This window comes from Mastigoproctus giganteus, chromosome 12 (genome assembly GCF_048544385.1).
Source record: "Mastigoproctus giganteus isolate SK-2022 chromosome 12, ASM4854438v1, whole genome shotgun sequence".
Lineage (NCBI taxonomy): Eukaryota > Metazoa > Arthropoda > Arachnida > Uropygi > Thelyphonidae > Mastigoproctus > Mastigoproctus giganteus.
Genome location: NC_143586.1, coordinates 67,161,441 through 67,182,850, shown reverse-complemented (window position 1 = coordinate 67,182,850; position 21,410 = coordinate 67,161,441). Strand labels below are relative to the sequence as shown.

The window sequence follows — 21,410 nt, the reverse complement described above, 5'->3', positions numbered from 1 at the left end:
ACTTAAGAACCAGTTGTGCAAAAGCATTTTGTCCTATTGGCACAAAACTCACCATGCTAATTCACAATGACCATTTCAGCAGTATCTGATAATACACTGCTATACCAAATACGGAGGATGCGTAAAGGTCAGGGAATGACCACCGCATATCCCCGGAGCAATATGGCCTTAGTTGCTAATGCTCCTAAAAAAAAAAAAAAAAAACCAAAACCAAACCAAACAATGCTATACTACATGGTTAGTTCCACACAGCCAGTCCAGAAAAGGTTGACTTGAGTTAGGTGATGAAGGATGTTGCAGGATAGATGTGCAAAAGTTTTCTTTCAGCCAGATGAATTATTTTTGGAACAAACTATCATATGATGTTTGGAAATGGGTAGTGTGAATAAAGTTTGGAAGAACTAGACAGATTATGATCAAGGTAGGTGATATGGTAAGTGGTGGGTTTATTTTATTTTTTCCTTTTTTGGCTGATGCTATATAAGCTTACTTCCTTCTATCACTTGTAATTACTGTGTGTGAATTAGTATTAGTAGTGGCAAATGCCAAAAGTAAGCAAGCTAATAATAGCATCAGCCAAAAAAATAAAAATGATTTGTCTAATTCTTCTTTAAATTTATTCAGACTATCCACCTTCACAACACCAGACGGAAATTTGTTCCAACAATTAGTCACGCTCTGGCTAAAAGTAAATTTTTACACATCACTCCTACAATCATCCTTATCAAATGTAAATTTGTCCCCTTATGTGTATTATATAAGCAAGAGTTAGGATACCATTCACATTTATTCAATCCATTTAAGGTCTTAAATGCTTCAATTAGGTTTCTTCAGAGGTGCCTAGTTTGAAAACACTGCAATTAGTAGAACCCTTATCAGGGTACCCTTTTACCAAAGTTAATTGCCACTTCTTAGCATATCTACCTAATTTTTTCAGATGTTGTAGTAGCATACCCTGATTGCTCTTATTCACCATCCAGTCAACCTGTGCATCATCTAAAAACTTACACACTGAGCCAGATATGCCTTCATCAATATCATTAACAAATATAAAAATAACAATGGACTCAGCACCCAACACTGGGGCATTCCACTAACAACATTAGTCCAATAGGGGCAGTGTCATTGATAACTACTCTGTCTTCTCTCCCTCCATCATCACTTTCTCCATAGCAGTAATTTGTCCCCTTGATGCTGCACTGTTTCAATTTGTGCAGCTGTCTTTCATGTGGAACAATATCAAAAGCTTTTCTGAAGTCTAAGTATATTGTGTCAAGATTATTTTTCTGCATCCAGTTCCCTTTTTACTGTATCATAGTATCCAGTGAAAATCAGACAAGATTGCTCCTTAACAGATCCATGCTATGACAGTCATATGACTGCATTCCTGTTTAGATGGTCCTGCATTACTTCTTTAACCAGTAGCTCCATTATTTTCCCTGGATAGAGGTCAGGTCAGCAATTACTCATTTCATCCTTTGATCTCCCTTTGTGAATCAAAGGTTTCATATTTCCCATCCATGGGATCTCCCCCCAAAATCTAAGAATGCTCTCATATGTTTGCTTACCTCATTTTGCTGCTGCTTTTAATATAATTGAATACATACCATCAGCTCAGGTGCCTTATTTACTTTCAGCTTTAACTCTTCCACTTTTTCCACTTTCTTCTGTTATCATAAAATCATTTAGCTCCCAGGTATAACTTGCTGTACTTCAGATATTCCCATCCTGAAAAACCTCTTTGCAGGTGAATACAGCTGCGAAATTTAAGTTATAGTCCCACATTAACAAGTATCCAGAAGGTGTGTGTTGATGTTGGACTTGAAATTATTTTGATTATTATAGAGAAAATATATAAGAAATTTATTCCACACAACAGCAACAGAAATGATAAGTGATGATTGAGGAAAAGTTTGGAAACTAGAGCATTGTTCAAAGATCCCAGAGTTGAACTGTGGATAGATATTGGCTAATTGATGGATATTAGCATTAGTACAGACATATGATGCAAGAAAGCAAGCTTATGTAGCATCAGCCAAAAAAAAAAAAAAAAAAAAAAATCTTCCCGATTCCCCCATCCATTCACTCCAAAAGTTTGTTTAGCTCGGCCTTGAATTTATTTAAGCTGTCAATTTCCATGACAGATGGAAGTTTATTCCACTAATCAACCACCTGCTGGCTAAAGGCAAATTTCTGCACATCTGTTCTACAACCATCTTTCCTCAATTTGACTTTATGCCCCCTCAGGTGCAGAATCTGAGAAAGAGGACAAATCCCACAGCACTGAGCTTGCTCAAACCATTCAATTCCTTATACACCTCAATCAGACTACCTTGCAGGTGCCTAGTCTCCAGACACTGCAATCTTCAGAACTTAAGCCTATCTTCATAGCAATAACTCTTTGTTCCACTCACTAATCTCATTGCCTTTCTCTGTTCTCATTCTAGTAGCCAAACATCATTTTCTAAAATGAGGTCTCCAGACCTGTATTCAGTACTCAAGGTGTGGCCTTAGCATTGCTTTATACAATGGGGTAACAATCACCTCCTTATCCCTGCTAGGAAAATTCCTATGTATCATCGACTAGACCCCGTGATCTACTCTTGCAGCCTGTCTGCACTGTCAGAAAACTTCATATCTGACTGCACAATTGCCCCCGGGTCTTTTTCATTCTCCACTACCCTGAGCGTAGTACCGCACAGTTGCTATGTTACTCTGGGGTTACTGCTACCCATATGCAGTACTTTGCATTTCTCAATGTTGAACTTCAGTTGCCACCTCTCAGCCCATCTGCTCGACTTTTCCAGATCCTGTTGCAGTAGTGTACTGTCCTTACTGTCATTAACAACCCTACCAATCTTCGTATTGTCTTGGACATTAAGCCTGATATGCCTTCATCAGTATCATCGATAAATACAGAAAACAACGAGCCCAGTACCGAACCCTGGTGAACTCCACAAATAACATTAGTCCATGAAGAGCATTGATTACCATTCTCTGTCTTCTCCCACTCAGCCATCCTTTTATCTATTGTTACAACTTGCTCTTAATGCCATAGTGTTCCAACTTGTACAGTAGTCTTCCATGTGCAACAGTATCAAAAGCTTTCCTAAAATCCAAGTATATGATATCAAATTTATTTTTTGCATCCAGTTCCTTTGTGACCACATCATAGTATTCAGTCAAATTGGTCAGATAACACTTCCACTTAACAAACCCATGCTGTGTCTGAACTATAACTGCTGTCTTGTCAAGATAATCCTGCAGTGCTTCTTTAACCAGTAGCTCCATTATTTTTCCCGGAGCAGAAGGTAAACTAACAGGTCTGTAATTACTTCTGAAATGAAGAACTATATATGTTCTTCATTTCAGAAGACCAATGTTCATGGAAATATCTGTAAAAAAAGGCATAGGTGCCTCCGTAGCCAGATGGGAAGGAGCAGCAGTGCGTAGCATATGCTTCTTGATTAGACTGGGGTTCGAGCCCATCACCACCAAATACGGAGGATGCAGAAAGGTCAGGGAATGACCACTGCATATCCCGGAGCCTTAGTTGCTAATAAAACAATGCTCTTATTCATAATTATTAGAGCATCCTTAGATTCAGGGGAGCTCCCCATGGACTGGAGATGTGCAAATGTTTTTCCAATTCACAAAGGGGGTTCAAAGGGTGACGCAAATAATTATAGATCTGTTATTTTAACTTCTGTTCCGGGGAAAATAATGGAGTCACTGGTTAAAGAAGTGAAGCAGGATCACCTAGACAAGACTGCAGTAATAATTCAGACACAGCATGGGTTTGTTAAGGGGAAGTCTTGGTCAGACAAGACTTCCCCTTAACAAACATCGTAGTATCCAATTTGATTCGATACTACGATGTAGTCACAAAGGAACTGGATGCAAAAAATAATTTTGATATCATATACTTGGGAAAAGCTTTTGATACTGTTGTACCTGGAAGACTGCTGTACAAATTGGAGCGATATGGCATTAAGGGCAAATTGCTGCAGTGGATAAAAGGATGGTTAAGTGGGAGATGGCAGAGATTAGTAATAAATGTACACTGCTCTACTTGGACTAATGTTATTAGTGGAGTCTCCCAGGGTTTGGTGTGAGGCCCATTGTTGTTTTGTGTATTTATTAATGATATTTTTGAAGGTATATCAGGCTTAGTGTCCAAGTTTGCAGACGATACGAAGACTGGTAGGATTGTTAATGACAGTAAGGACAGTACGCTACTGCAACAGGATCTAGAAAAGTCAAGCAGATGGGCTGAGAGGTGGCAACTGAAGTTCAACATTGACAAATGCAAAGTACTGCATATGGGTAGCAGTAACCCAAGAAATTCATACCAACTTTATGGTACTATACTCAAGGTAGTGGAGAATGAAAAAGACCCAGGGGTAATTGTGCAGTTAGATATGAAGTTTTCTGAGCAGTGCAGACAGGCTGAAATAGTAGATCATGGGATCTAGTCAATGATACATAGGAATTTTCCTAGCAGGGATAAAGAGATGATTATCCCCTTGTATAAGGCAATGGTCAGGCCACACCTTGAGTACTGCATACAGGTCAGGAGGCTTCATTTTAGGAAATGATGTTGCGCTACTAGAATGAGTACAGAGAAAGGCAACGAGATTAGTGAGTGGAACAAAGTATTGTTGTTACGAAGATAGGCTTAAGTTCTGCAAATTGCAGTGTCTGGAGACTAGGCACTTGCGAGGTGATCTGGTCTGTAATTACTCGTGTCACCCTTCGATCCCCCTTTGTGAATTGGAGATACATTTGCACATCTCCAATCTGTGGGGACCTCCCCTGAGTCCAAGGATGCTCTCATAATTATGGCTAAGGGTTTTGGTTACTTTCTCTGCCACCTCCTTTAATATAACTGGATAGATCCCATCCACCCCGGGTGCCTTTCTTATGTTTAACTTGAACAATTTCTCCTCCACTTTGCTCTCAGTTATTGCAAAATTGCTCTCAGTTAAGCAACCTGCTACAATTTGATAACCTTCTGGTATTTTCAAACCTTAGTAACTCCTCATGTGTGAATGTAGATGAAAAATACTCATTCAGTTTGTTTGCTATCTGAGCAGGATCATTAACAGTTGAACCATCAATATATGAAGTGGGCCAATCAGATTCATCCTCTTCCTTTTAAAGTTTATATAAGTAAAGAAATCCTTACTGTTTTTCTCAGCATCGTTTACCAAAGATTTCTCGTAATCTGCCTTCGCCTGCCTAAACTCCTTTGTGACTTGATTACAGACTAGCTTATATCTGCCATAGGCTTCTGTGTCGCCTGATAATTTATATGCATCTCATGCATTTTTCTTCTCTGTAACGAGTCTCATTAGTTCATTTGATAACCATTTAGGCCAAAACTTTGACCACGTGCACGAGCATAGGTTTTTTCGAACAAGAGGGAAATGCTATCAGGACCCAAAACTTTCTTGGCATCAAGAATTTTAACATTCTTCAGAAGACCACTCGGAGCTTTGAGTGAAGTGTATTTGGTATGGTAGGAAGGGATTTACCAAGATCATTTTTACAAGAGTTAGAAGAAAAGTAAGATGCTAGTAAGTTGGCTTTATCTTTAGCCAAGGATGCATAGAACCATGCAGTTATAACAGTGATGGGAGTACAGATGGACAAAGTTTCAACCAAATGCTTTGGCAAGAAACCAGACTTGACTACTATTTGGACAAGAAGCAAGTTTTCTACTCTTAGCCATCAATATCAAGATTGGATTGACTAATAAATCTTTTACAAGCATTAGGTTAGGTACAAGCCCATTTTCATATGCTACATTTGTGTCTCAAACAGTCTTAGCATATTTACTGAAAACCATGATTTACATAAATGATGAGATTTTAGAATGGATTGTGGAATAAAGAAATTCATCCCCATAAGAATCATTTCTCTGACAATCTGAGAAAACATTTGGATTGGAAGATTTAAAACAGTAATCCAACCAAGGAAAAAAGAAATATAAATTATGCAGATCATCACATTTTACATTCTTGTAATGCTAAACAACAGTCATTACTGAAAATGGTCATAAGAAAGAGGCTTTGTTGGAGAAGAGATTATCATAAAGTTGTCTACTGAGGTGCCAAGAGGATCACTAACATTGACTGTATACTTTTGCATTTGGTGAGAAAAAGATCAAGAGTGTTGGTGGTAAAATAGTCTGGTATTCCAGTAGGTTAATGAACATTTTCATTAGTAACTACAGAAAGATCATTAGCAACTAGAAAACTAAACCAAACTGTAATTATGAATGTTATATTGTCAAGAAAAATTACACCACTGTTAGGAATGTTAGATTAGAGAAAGTCTAGTTTCAAGGAGAGGAAATCAAAAAGTTGTGAATGATTAGTAGAGTTGAGAGAATGATAGAGGTAAGAGATAAATTTTATAGAATGAGTGCAGAGATTTTAAGGCAGTGAGATTCCTAAAGAGAAGTCTCTCACAAGACATATTCAGAGCAGCCATATGCACAAGTACCACCTTTGAAGCAAAAGGAATCATAAAGAGAATAAGTAGGGCGACTGAGGTGAGTATTGGTTGAGGCCACCAGTAATTTGGATTTCTGTCAGAAAACTTTTCACTTTAAATGCTTATTACAGCAGCAACACTTGCAGGATTTGGCATTATAAGTCTGCAAAAAAGGTTAAGGGCAGAGATCAGAGATCCTTAGTCTGAAATAAGGCTATTTCTTGTTAGTTACTGCTGACAGCAACAGTCAGCAATGCCTAAGGAGAGGTTAGATTTTGTTCAGTACTTGCTGTAATGCCAATGCATACAGAAATCAATGTATTACAGTAAACCCTCGATAAGGTCATTCGAGTTGCGCGGACACGCTTCGTCAGGGCTCCTCAGTTAAGTGGATTGGATTACTGTTGATTATTGCTTTTAAATATTTGATTTATTTAGTATATTGTTGGATTATTGTCTCAAAGGATTGTCTCAAAATGGAAAGTGGAATGCAATGTGCTGTCATCGACACAACTATGGATAGGATTTCCAGTCAGTGGAAGAAGGTCATTAATATACAAGAGGAAAAGTGGGAGAAAGAACTGAACCTTGGGGGACACTGGAATTAGTGGAGAAGTTAGAAGACAGAGAGCCATCTACCATCACCCTCAGTGAGCGATCAGAGAGAAAATTGGATAACCAATTACAAAAAACAGATGGCAAACCATAAGATGAAAGTTTGTTTAGAAGACGTTTATGTTAAACACGATTGAAAACCTTTTAGATATCAAGAGCAACTACTTGTTTCACCGAACCTTTCCATTGAATTAGTCCATAAATGGGATGAAGATGAAAGAAGAGGAGGAAGATGAAAAGTTGGTTCTGTGAGTTTGAAATTGGACAGTAAATGGATGTTGGCTGGTGGCTGCACGTGTTTGGACTGTTTTGAAAGAGAGAGAGAGCAGGAATTATAGAAGCCAATTCAGCAGAACAGTGTCCATGGAAATATCTGTAGAAAAGACGTGCAGCAGATTGGTCCTTGAGGTTGTCACAGACATTCTCTCAGATATGCCGGACAAACTGTACTTGCTACCTGGGAGTCTAAAACGCTGATGGAACTGATATTTGGGTGACACTCAAGTAAGTGGACCCAATTCCGGCGAAGTCCGGACGGTCTGTGACAGCCAAATCCTCTGCTTGCACCTTCACGATGGTGGGACTGTTAGTAATCCTGGGTATAACCTCCATGCACAAGTACATGGTGGGTGACAACCCAGGTGTGAACCAACGTAAGCAGGGGTCGAGGTGTGGCGCCCACACCACATGGAGGAATGCTGCCCCTCTATGTTACCAGGCAGTACTAGGTGGTAGATGACTCTCATCAACCGGTGCAATACCACCACTTTGCTTATTGGAGGCTTGAAGTGGTGGAACCCATGTTTAGTCTCTAGAGCTAAGTTCCAGTCAACCCTTCCCCATCTCTTCCATCATGCAGTATGATTGATGACTTTTGAGGTTATGATGAACATCGTGGCAAGATCCAATATTCCTTACATTTCGAGGGTACAGCTCTAAAACGGTGTTCGCAGGCCGGCCGCTAGTTAGTACACCGGACCAAACCTATTGGTAACTCTCTAGGAGGCTTCTGGATCAACTAGTGCATAATCTTGCTACCTCTACTCTGCCAGATAGTGACTGGAGGGAGTCCAAGTAGTGTGTGTGCGGGGGGGGGGCATTGTCGAGGCTACGTTATGTCAAGGATCTGGGTATATTCTTACCATGTGTACGCCGTATCCAAAAATTTCATTACTTCATACAGCATGTCCCACCCACTTTTTCTTACTATTGAATACACCATGAATTGTCACACTAATAGAGCAAGCTTATCTGTGAAGAGATCTAAACCTCCCAAACACTTCCTAATTCATTTCACAAATATACGTGGTCTCAATTCTAATCTCAACAATGTCCATTTCCACTTGCAGTCTATTTTGTTATATTTTTTCCTGTAACAGTTTGATTTTTATAATATTATAGGTATAATTTTTTAAAGTTAATTTTCATTGATATTTAGCTAATTTTATAATGGTAATTACGAGATCTGCCTTAAACACGTCACAGGGTATCGTGACTCACATGGAAATAGCCGATGGCGATTTACGGGTGAGTCATGATTTAATCTGTTACGGAACCTGTGGAATGTTTTCCAAGGTTGACCTGGTGACTAATCATAACTCACTTGGGGATTCTTTTCTTTGTGATCGATGTAAGGAGTGCACCGATCTTAAATTACAATTTGGTGCACTGATGGAACAATTTGTGGCACTGAAAAAATGGGTGCTTGCCCTCGAGGATAATGCATCTGGGAGCTCATCAGGGACTCAAAATTCCAGCAGTCTACCAAGTGATGCACTCCTGATTCGGGCCTCAAAACAGAAAAACCAAGTGCAAACTACTCTGGTTCAAAAGGACTTTGTTTTATTAGGGGACTCTATTGTCAGGGAAACGGGGAATATTTTTTTAATAAGGATAGGTGGAGTAGAACCAGGATATGTCTGCCGGGAGCAACTATTAATGATGTCACTAACAGATTGTCAGATTTTAAGGGGGGTAAAGAGAATATTATTATTCATGTGGGGTCTAATGACATTAAACATACACGATCTGAAGATTTATTGGAAAAATACAGGACCATGCTGAGGAAATGCTGCGAGCTAGGCCACAATGTTTATGTGTCTGCAATTCTGCCCAGACATGATAGGAGGGATTATATGTTAAAAGCCTTGTGGATTAACTCAAGACATGAAGGACTCTGCAAGGCTTTATGTGGGAAATTTCTATTCGATTGTCCCACACTTGTAGATAGAAGGAATTTGTTTTGTAGAGACAGGATACACTTAAACAAAGGTGGTGCAAAAGTTTTTGCCAGTATTATGAGGTTACCTTAAAGGTTCAGGGAAACTGCTAGTTAGGGGGGGATGTGGGTAATACTGACACGTGTTTATCTGATAATATTGGTCAAAGTAACTCTTGCACATTCCTCAAGAGTTCTTATCTGTTACCCCAACTGGACATATTATCTAGATGTTCTGGGGGCAGAAATGTTTCAAGTGAGCGGGTAGCTAATGCCAGGGAAGAGAGCCTAAAAAACTTCAAGGGTTGTGTTAGGGTTGTTCAGTACACAAGAACAGTAACTCTTAATTGTTTATATACTAATGTTAGAAGCGTCGTCAATAAAATAAGTGAATTCGAACTGCTGGTTAAAACAAGTAATGCGGACATAATAGGGTTTACGGAAATGCGGTGCCACCCGGAAATAGGGGATGATGAGTTTCATTACAGCTTGTATAATGTATTTAGGAAGGATAGGGTAGATAGAAGGGGTGGTAGTGGGATAATGCTTCTTATCAGAAGCATCCTGAGTGCAACGATAGCTTTCCCGGATTCAGACGTTTCACGTGCTAGTATAGAATCTGTATGGTGTGAGATAGTTAGAAACAAAGGTATAATGTGAGTAGAAGTAATCTACAGACCAGGTGATTGTGAAGATTATGACGAAAGCCTCTACATACAAATAGAACGGGCAAGTAAGCTTCAGTGTCTTATTATGTGTGATTTCAATAATTATGTGTGATTTCAATGCCTTTAATTGATTGGAGTAAATGGGAAGGAAACTTAACATGGGGAACAAAATTTTTAAATCAACTAGATGACTGTTATTTGTCAACATGTCAGGGAAAGTACTAGAGAAAAGAATATCCTAGACATCATCATCCATGAATCAGATGACATAATAGGGCTGACAGTAGAGGAACCAGTGCCGACCGGGCTAGCCGGGTGGGTAAAGTGCCTGCCTGGTAACCCAAAGGTCGCGGGTTCGATTCCTGCCCCGGGCTTGGATCAAAGTACTGCTAAAAACCTTGGGAGGTGCATTATAGCCACAGAAGCCTATGTGCCAACAAATACCAAAAAAAAAGAGGAACTAGTAGCAGGAAGTGTTCTATGGTGGATGATGAAGAGAGAGAGGGGTCGCAGTAGTAAAAGGCAAAGGAATGAGTTATAATTTCAGAAAAGGAAATTACGATGCCTTAAGGTGCTACGTGGCCTCTATTAACTGGGTAGATATTGCATAGAGAATGAATACAATTGAACTGTTGTATGCTTTTAAAACATTAATCACAGACGCCTTGAATGCGTATTTACCATTAAAAAAATACTCCACGAGGAGGGTTCCAAGTTGGATGAATAGTGAAGTTGCCACATTACTTGAGCAGAAAAAGGTGGCATGGAAAAGTTACAGAGCAGTAAAAAGTACTGAAGCGTATAACAGCTACAAGTTTTTTTTTTTTTTTTGGGAGCATTAGCAACTAAGGCCATATTGCTCCAAGATATGCGGTGGTCATTCCCTGACCTTTCCGTATACTCCGTATTTGGTGGTAACAGGCTCGAACCCCGGTCTAATCAAGAAGCGTGTACTACGCCCTGCTGCTCCTTTTCACCTGGCTACGGAGGCGCCTTAACAACAACAACAGCTACAAGATGATCTGTAATAGAGCCACAGAAAAGGTTCGACAGGCAAAGGCAATTTATGAGAAATCGCTAGCAAACAGAGCAAAGAGCGGGGACAAGGAATTCTTTACATATATAAATGCTAAGAAGAGCAGGACAAACCAGATTGGACTTTTGCGTAAGGGAAAGGGGATAGTATTAAATACTCCAGCTGCCGTTGCAGATGAACTCAACAGTTATTTTGCATCAATATTTACAGATGAAAAACCTTTTGTGGCAATGGGAAATTGTGGGAGCGAAGTTGAAAAATATGTAATTAATGATATTGAAATTTCGCAAGATTATTAAATGAAAAAACTTTCAAGCCTACAGGCCTCTAAGCTCCTGGAGTTGATGGAATATACCCTATAATCTTAAGGGAGGTGGCAAGTGAGTGCATTGAACCATTGAGGCTAATTATGCAAGCATCACTAGACTCTGGGGAGATTTTGTTGGATTGGAAAAGTGCCAATGTATCTCCCATACATAAGGGTGGTTCTAAGATTGAAGTGGGAAATTATCGACCTGTTAGTCCGACTACAGTGGTAGGGAAAATCATGGAGGCAATGATCAAGGATGGAATTCAGCATCATTTGGATAGAATTGAAATTCTCATGGATACTCAGCATGGTTTTGTAAAGGGAAAATCATGTTTAACAAATCTGGTTTGCTATTTTAAAAGGGTCACTCATGAGCTGGATTTAAGGAATAATTTCATCGTTGTTTATTTAGATTTCAGCAAAGCTTTTGACTCAGTCCCACATGAGCGGTTGCTTTATAAGCTGGAACAGGTTGGAATCACTGGGAAAATCCTTAGATGGATAGCAGGATGGCTTCAGGGCAGAAGGCAGAGGGTTGTGATAAATGGCTATTCCTCGGATTGGGTTGATGTAGGAAGTGGGGTTCCCCAAGGAGCAGTATTAGGACCACTATTTTTAATTTTCATAAACGACATTGATGAAGGGATAGAGGGTGTGATGTCTAAATTTGCAGATGATGTTAAAATTGGTAGAGTGGTTAATGATCACTGTCAAGCTGAGCATCTTCAGAGAGACCTAGATAGACTTCAGGAACGGTCAGAAAAATGGCAGCTATGCTTTAATCCAACCAAGTCTAAAGTATTACACCTGGGAAACATTAATCCCAAAATAACTTATTCACTTGGTGGAGTTCGACTAAACCCAGTACTGGAGGAAAGGGACTTGGGTATTACGATATGGTCAGACATGAAATTCTCTGAGCATTGTAAACAGGTTGCAAGGAAGGTCCATGGTGTCCTATCGATGATCTATCGAACTTTTGCAAGTAGAGATAGGGACGTGATAATCCCATTATATAAGGCTTATGTTAGACCACACTTGGAATACTGTGTTCAAGTATGGAGACCGCACCTAAAGAAAGACATCGAGCTTCTTGAAAGGGTGTAAAGACGGGTAACTCGCCTGGTGAGATCAGCAAAAGGGCATCCTTATGAAGAAAGACTTTGAATATGTGGGTTGCAGAGTTTGGAAACTTAGACACCTTAGAGGAGATTTGATTGAGGTGTTTAAGGCTCTGAGAGGCATCAGTAAAATTAGCGAGGACGAAATTTTCAAGATTATAAATGATGCTAGAACTAGGGACATAAATTAAAGTTACGGGGGGGGGGGTATGTTTAGATTGGACTGCAGGAAGTTTTATTTTAGCCAGCGATTTATAAATTACTGGAATAAGTTGCCTACATGGGTGGTAGAGGCAGACAGTGTGGGAAAATTCAAAGGTACCATCTGGATAGTACCTTTGGGTGAGGGAAACGCATAGGATAAGTTTAATTTCCTTTTCTTTTATTAATTATTAGTTTTTTTTTTTTGTTTTTTTTTGGTGCAGCATAAGCCATAGGCTTTCTTGCACCATGTGGTCATTATAATACTAATGACACCACTATATACCAGTACATTCAAGTGCATCTCTAGCATCTGCATATGAAACATCTGCGTAGTTCAACCAGTTTCCCCCTCTTCAATATTTCTATGAATTTGAACAAAAATAAGAACAAAACGACGCTTCTAACATTATATATCAGCATTAATGTGAAACTCTTTAAATTTGAACTCTGAATTGAATTCTAATTTAATTAGTGTGTGGCTTCAAACATTAATCAATTTATTTAAAATTATAATTAATAAACGTAAGTCTGATATGCGTTATATTAGAATATCAGACTTACATTTAGAATTTCAATTTCAGTGAATTTGACTATTAAAAGTTATTTAAACATTATTTAGAAGTAAAAGAGGGTGATTTCCATATAGCAGTAGCTACTTAGCCAGATTTTTAGATGTGGAATGTCTGAAAGTAAACAATTAATATAATATTTTTGTTACAATACAGCATTCCTCATCCAGAATTGATTTGTGAAGATAATTCTTTGGTATTACCAGTGTATTCGGTACAACCTGTAGCTGTTTTGTGTACCTCTGGAACAGGACCTTCTAAAGTCTCTCACAAAATGCCATGTACTAAAATTTCTTGGCAGCGGCATGACGGTTGCTTTCAACTTGCAGCAGGTTATGCAAATGGTAAGCTTATAGATGATTTAATACATATTTTAATATTATTTTTTCTGCCTCCCTAAAAAAATTAGAATGCTGCCTATTGCAAATTCCAGATTTGGATAAAGTTGATTTTTCTTTGAATGCAGGAACATTTATCTGAAAAATGGAAGCATTCTGTTCAGAGGAAATTTATATTACATCTGAAGAGTTTGCCTTTGTGTTAATAAAGATAATCTCTGTGCTTAGCATTGGAAATATCAAATTGTCTGCTCTGACTTAGATAAATAAGGATTTTGATCTTAGTATATAAATTAAGGATTTTGACTGTAGTATAGTAGGTCAGAATGATACAAGAATTTAATTCTTGCATCATTAAGGAATCTGAATTTTTTTGCTGTGCAAACTTACACAGTATTAGCAAAACAAAAAAAAAAAAAAAAATCTACCTACTTCATACGCCCATTTATTCTAAAATTTGTCCAATCCTTTAAACTTAATTCAAACTACTCACTTCCACAATATGGATGTAAGTTTGTTTCAGCAATCAGTTGCTCTGTGGCTGAAAACAAAAATTTTTGTACATCTGCCCTTCAACTGTCCTTTTACAATATAAGCTTATGTACCTTTGTACATAAATTTATTATTAGTAGGAGTAGTAGTGGTGGTAATAGCAAATAATGCAAGAAAGCAAGCTTGTGCAACATCAGCAAAAAAAAAAAAAAAAAAAAGACGACACTTGTCCATCCACTCTAACTTTTATCTGGTTCTTCCCAGAGCCAAACTTGCACCTTTAGAGGTCTGAAGTGCAAAATCACCTTGGGGCCCCTTATAGATTTAAAAATGAATTTCTCATGACAATTTAGCTTCACATGAGCACAAGGTTCATTATCAGCAAAGGTTACATGTTTTTATACATTTATGGATAATGGGATAATCATCTCCTTATCTCTGCTAGCAAACATCCTCTATATCATTGACAAAACCCCATGAGCTGGCCTGGTAGCGTGACTGAATTGCTGAGAGAACTTCATATCTGACTGCACAATTACCCCCAGGTCTTTTTCATTTTCCATTACCCTGAATGTAGTAGTAGTAGTAGTAAAATACTAGCTCTGGGATTAATGTTAAACTTCAATTGCTACTTCTCAGTTCATCTACCTAATTTTTCTAGATCTTGTTAGAGTAGCATACCCTGATTACTGTTGTTAATCACCCTGCCAAACTTTGTACCATCTGTAAATACTGATAAAGATAAAGATACTGATAAAGGCATATCACATTAAGTGTGATATGCCATTATCAGTATCATTAATAAATATCCAAAACAATGGGCCTGTTTAGGCACAAACAGATGAACTTATTTACATCTGTAAACATTTAATAATAACTATCTTGTCCTTTCACCTGGTTTTATGAACAGGATTTAAACTGTATGGATAATGCAATGGTCTTGATTTCCACAAAAGAGCAGACTTGTCTTTGTAATGAGTTGTGCTGGTATTTCACTACTTTAACAGGTAGATTTTGCTATATTACAACTTTGAAAACTATGATCTTGTATACTGCATAGAGGCTCATATTGAACAACAACTTTTAGTTGTTTTGTCTGTGTGCTGTCACTAGAAACCATCTGCTATCTGGTGAAGGACAATTTTAATCCTGAAAGAGCGTACTATAGTCTCATCTTTTAAATAAATGAGTGGTTAACCAGTCAGTGAGCACTCTGTTTGAAAGTAGTGCAATGGGCAAGTCATTGCAAAAGCAAGTTTGTTCTTATGTGAGAATTAAGACCATTGCATTACACTATTCTGCATTTTGAAAAACATTTACTGATGTTTCTTCGGAAAAGAGGTGTTTCTGAATCATTTTGTAATGCTAATTTCAAAAATTACTTCAGTTTGTTTCCATCATGTCAAATTTTTTCAAAAATCATGAAATAAAATTTGATTTTTCACAAATTTTTATTAATTTTGACAGAATTTGTGCACTAAAATAATAACAAAATGCATGTTGAAAACATGCATTTTGTTATTATTTTAGTATGGTAAAAATTACACTATACATTCACCTCTCATTTTAAAAACTGATCTACAATGGGTCAAATTTTCATTTCTTTGGTTTTCTTGCAGATTGTTTTACTTTACAGTCCCTCTTCAGCATCCAGCAATAGCCGGTCATCATTTTAACATTCTTTCTCCTGTAGTACCTCATCTCCCTGTCTTTAATGTCCTGATGAAACATCTCACCTTATTCTTCACTAACACTTCCTAGATTTTCTGGGAAGTAGTTGATGTTGGGAACATAAAAAATTTACCTTGATGCCCTTGTTGCAGCCCAGCTTCTTGAAGTTTGCCAACATATTTTCAACTATATTCTTGTAGTGTGGATACTTTGTTTCCTAAGAAGTCCTCAACAACAGACCCGAAGCTAATCCATGCCTGTTTTTTTTCTTTTATTAATAGTTCCCTCAAAATCTCGGTCCCTCATCAGTTTGTGAATTTGAGGTACAACAAAAATACTTTGTTTTAGCTTCTCTTAGGTGATCAATGAGAATTTTGTACAAAGGTAGTTGAAGCAGGGACCTTCCTGGGGTAAAGCTTTCACAAACTGTTTCATCAAACCCAGTTTGATATGCAAGGAGGACAGTTTTGGGGGTCTATCAGTGATTTATGAACTATGTTTTTTGATCCGGGCAAAAACTGTCCCTCTTTGGCCAGACCTTGATGTTCCGGTGCTCATGCTTGACTGTCCCACTCACCCAAAAAGCAAGTTTTTGTGTAGCCAGATTACTGTCCAATAACATGCCTCTCACTTTAAAGTCAGCACAGACTAACCAAGTATGTTCTTTATACTTAATATTTGTTAACAACTTCTTCAATTCTCATATGTTTCTTTCAAATGCACAGAGTGAGCTATTGGAATTGACACATTTTTACTTCTTTTGTGGAGCTACACACCTTTGAGACTCCTCTTTGATGTGTAGGATTTTAACTAATTCACTAAATAGTTCATTAAGTCATTTATATTACTGCAAAAAACTGTAGAATCATCCTCAGAAAAGTAGGGAACTAGTTCTTGGTCTCTGTGTTTCTACCACGAGAAAAACATCCCATTTGCTAGATTTTTTGACTTAAGTCTGGAACCAAGGAGTTCTACAGATTCCTTTGGTAAATTTAAATATCTTACCGGATCATTGAGTTCATTCTGCGAAAACAGTTGAGAGCCGGACTTGTCTCCATGCATATAGACTTCAGTTTCATCTTCAGAAGCTTTATTTTCAGCACTCTCTGCTGTTACATTCTCCAATATAAGTGGAGGGCATGAAAGCAACAGGTAATCTCTATGTGGGACTGGTCTAATGGCAGATGGAATATTAAGATACACAATGCCCTTTTTACTCTTTGCATCATATCCCTCTACATTAACTAAACAAAAATAACAACCACTGTGATAGTGGTTGTAGGGTCTCACCAAATCATGGGAATTGCAAATGGCATAGCCTTCTTTTTATCATGTTTCCACAATCTCAATGCTTCAACACAGGAGCCTATTGTGGAGCCTATTGTTTACCTTGGTCACCAAGTTTCACTCCAAAATAAACACAATACACATTTTTTCAAATTCGTTAATCGTTTCCAACTGCGTCACAGTCGAGGTGCGCCAAGTCCGGCACACCGCGGTACACTCTCGGCATACTGTGTCTTAAACAAGACCTCGCAATGAGGAGCAGTTTGCCTCGACCCTGCTCCGCTCTCCAACTCTTGGTGCGGAAGAATGCTTTGACTTCATAAGAAATCTCGGCACTCGGTCGCATAGGCAGCAAACTCGATAAATGGAAATTCGAATCCAGAACGCCTCCTGATCAGTGCTTCGGCCAAAACAGGCAACTGAATCTGCTGTGTAGACCAATGGGCACTACTTCGCGAATGAAACGAGAGGCATAGAGGAGAGGTGAAACACATGGTGAGGGGGTCACAGGATGCTGCACTTTATCAGAGCCGATTAGCCATTGGGATTGATCAGCCCACAAATATTTTCCACCATTCATTTCAATTACTTCTCTTATCGGTGTCCACATCTGCCTTATTCGCCCTTGTTTTTCGGGGCTTCTCTTCGAACACCCAGCGATTTTAGGGTGACAAAGACATCCAGCCGCCGTATGCTTCTCAGCGCAGGCGGCCCGAGACCATCCCTTTCGGGCTTATATTTTCTTTTTCATTTGTTCTGCTCGTAATTTTTTTGATGGTATGTGACTGACAATTTGTGTAAACGTTTCTCACCATTTTTTCCGTTGATCGCAACGTACGCCGCATTTTTCGTACATTCAAGCGACTGGCTAGGTCGCAGGGATGGTCTTTGCTGTACCCATTTATTCGATATAGAATCGTGCTCTGGTGATGGCTTGCATTTAAGACTCATTGCCATCGGCAAGCGTCTCTGTTTCCGCACACTCCCTTCTACATTAACTAAACAAAAATAACAGTTATCACAGTGGTTGTAGGGTCTCACCAAATCATGGGAATTGCAAATTTCCACAATCTTAATGCTTCAACACAGGTTTGGAAAACTTTATGTGGAACCTATTGTTTATCTTGGTCACCAAGTTTCACTCCAAAATAAACACAATACACATTTTTTCAAATTCTTTAATACTTTGTATTTGCGTGAGATCTACTTAACTTCCACAAATATAACAAAATATGTTTGGATTGTTCAAACACTTGCATGAAGATATTTTACTCACTTTTCAGCACAAGTCTGACACAATAATCTCAGAAATAAACTGGGCTCACATTGGTAAACACTGCTGCATAGAGCTTTCAAGGTCAAGAAACATGACTGAACGCATCATTGCCAACGTGTGAAGATTTAGTTTACAAATTCTATCATTTACTCTTAACTAAATACATTCAATAATACAACTCATGACAACTTAAGGATTTGTGAAAAAACAGTACATGATAGAAAAAAAAGAAAAAAAAAAATTTTTGAAATAAGCCTAAAAAACTGAATTAAAAGCAGCTATTAGTTTACAAACATCAAAACCATGCAGAGTTCTTTTATCAATGGGGTCAAATTCTGCTGGCTGCAAAAACAAGTTAAAGGACAAAATAGTCCTGCAGGCATCTCATAACAAAAAAAAGTATTACTCTTTTTTGCATGGATTCTTAGTGACAAATGTAATCATTAAACTAGTGCTTGATTGCTGTTTTAATATTTCTGGATTGTAAAATACTGATTTTAGTTTTTGTAAAATGTGCTGGATTTTAAAGTAATCCAGATTCTAAAATGATGGATTTTGCAGAATTTACTATACTATTTGTTTCTTTAATTTTATTCCAAAATGTTTTTAATTTCTCCCTCCACCAGCCAGGCCCTTCTGTTGCCTTGACAGCCTGTGTAAATGTTGCCCTGAGATAGTAGGCCTTAAATTTTTTTTTTTTTTTTTTTTTACGAAAACCCCCAAACACGAAAGGTATCAAAACCTATAGTACTTAGTACCGTGCATGGGTTGAAGGAGAAGTATGGGGGGAGAGGGGATGCCGGAAACTTTGCTCTAGAGACTAAACATGGGTTTCACCACTTCAAGCCTCCAATAAGCAAAGTGGTGGTATTTCACCGGTTGATGAAAGTCATCTACCACTTTAAATGTTGCAATGATGCCTTAGTGCATAGACTGGATGAGAGATGTTATATTAGATGATAAAAAAAAAAGTTTACTTGATCTTAGCATTAGCCATATGGTTCAAGGAAGTACTGCACTTTTGCTGCACCTGAAAAAAAAAGAAGCCTATTTGACTCCTTCCTCACATGGATACCTATCCAGTTGAGTTTTGAATTTCCCCACACTGCTGTGTTACCCTCAACCACCAATGGAGACAATTTATTCCAATAATTAACCACTTGCTGACTGAAAGAAAACTTCCTGCAAATCTAAACCTCTCCTGTTATTTGAATTTATGGTTTCTAGTTCTGAAATCTTTTATAACATTAAAAATTTCACCCTCTTTCATTTTGCTTTATCTCTAAGGTGTCTAGTTTCCAAGCACTGTAGCCCACACATTTGCAGTCTTTCCTCATATGCATTCCCTTACATTAATCTCACAGGGTATGTTTGCCCACCTTTTTAGACCCTTCCAAGAAGCTCAGTTTTTTTTTTTTTTTTTTTAGGTGTGGTCTTGTTACCTGGACACAGTATTCCATATGTGATTTTACAATTGCCTTATACAGCGGTATTATATCTTTCCTGTCTCTACAAGAAAATGTTCGATAAATCATCAATAGGACACCATGCCACCTGTTTACAGTGTTCGGAGAACTTGGTGTCTGACCATATTGTAATTCCAAAATCTTTCTTCCTCTACTGTTACTGAAATTTGGGCATCAGCAGCACCGTCAATAAAGAAACCACTCTTTGCCGCAGAATTCTGGCTCCTAAAGTGGGCCAACAGGAAGCACCACCTTCCAGCACTGATTCGCACCATGCAGCTTGCCGACTCTCAGGATTCCACGGCTTCCCACCTTAGTCAACAACCAACGCCTCCTAACAACAGTCAAGATGATAACAGGCATAATTGCAACACCTTCATTCTGGGATACCTGTGGCTGGAGGATTCCCCCTGCTGTCCTTAGGGCCAATCCCCAGCTCTACTCGCATTCAGCACGACTCCATCTCTCGGACATGTTCCTCCCTCAGCAGATGCTCAAGCAAACCCAGGCACTTGACGCTGACCTAAACAAATTCGCTGTTGAGCGGACTTACCATGAAAAAATTATGACTAGTAGGACTAATCAGCAATGACTGATGTGTACCTTGCATCTGTTCCTGTCTGATGGAGCTGGTGCTCTTATCTCGATGTTAAGCCAGCTCAATCAGACTTAACTCTCGTAAGGAGTTCTCTCCTTTGTATTAAAATATGTTTTCGTTTGTAAAATTACCTTTTTTTGTAAATAATTGTCCGATTTTCCCGGAAGTTTCGGGAGGCTGTAAACCCCTGGCTTTTTGGCCGTGAAGGGCAATAAAGATTCTCTCTCTCTCTCTCTCTCTCTCTCTCTCTCTCTCTCTCTCTCTCTCTCTCTCTCTCTCTCTCTGTTTTTAATTCAACCCCATCAAGTGTGTAAGTTATTTTGGGGTAGGATCATGAACTGTTCTACCATTCTTGATGTCATCTGCAAATTTTAACATCACACCCTTTATTAGCATCATTTAAGAAAATCCCAATGTGCCATTAAAAACCAAATCAAATCAAATTTAAGAAAATCAGAAACAAGGGTGGTTCCAGTACCAATCCTTGGGGAACCCCTAATTCTTATGTTAGCCCAATCTGAAGAATAACCATTAATCACAACCCTCTGCCTCCTGCTCAACAGCAATCCTGCAATCCAGCTTATGATTTCCCTGTGATTCCAACGTGTTCCAGTTTATATAGTAACCTCTCATGCAGGACTGAGTTATATGCTTTGCTGAAATCTTTGTAAACAGCATTGAAATTATTTTGACAAGATCACAGTAGCCAATTTGGTTAGCTATTGTGACCCTGTCAAAATAGCTAACCAATTTGGTTAAACATCCCTTGTAAAATCCATCCCTTCCATCCCTTGTAAAATAAACATGATTTTATTTTACAGAATCATGCTATGTTTCCCTAAGAATATCATTTCTATCTAAATGATTCTGAATTCAGACTGATCAGTTAGCAGTTAACCACTTCACTCTTAGAGCCACCTTTATGTGTTGGCAATACATTGGCACTTCTCCCATTAAAGGAAATAACTTCTGAATCTAATGAGGTAAGAAAATGGAGGAAAGGTGAAAGTTTGTGTGATAAAACACGTAAGAGATGGCCT

General features: G+C 38.4%; 1 protein-coding gene across 1 annotated transcript in view; it reads left to right on the top strand.

Annotated features, from left to right (window-relative positions):
• The window catches only part of LOC150077148 (uncharacterized), a 370,624-nt gene that overhangs the window by 261,624 nt on the left and 87,590 nt on the right, over positions 1–21,410 (top strand). Inside the window, exon 17 of the mRNA XM_090385790.1 lies at positions 13,399–13,586. Coding sequence (XP_090241916.1) covers positions 13,399–13,586 — 188 coding nt within the window. The remainder of the gene's footprint in view (positions 1–13,398; positions 13,587–21,410) is intronic.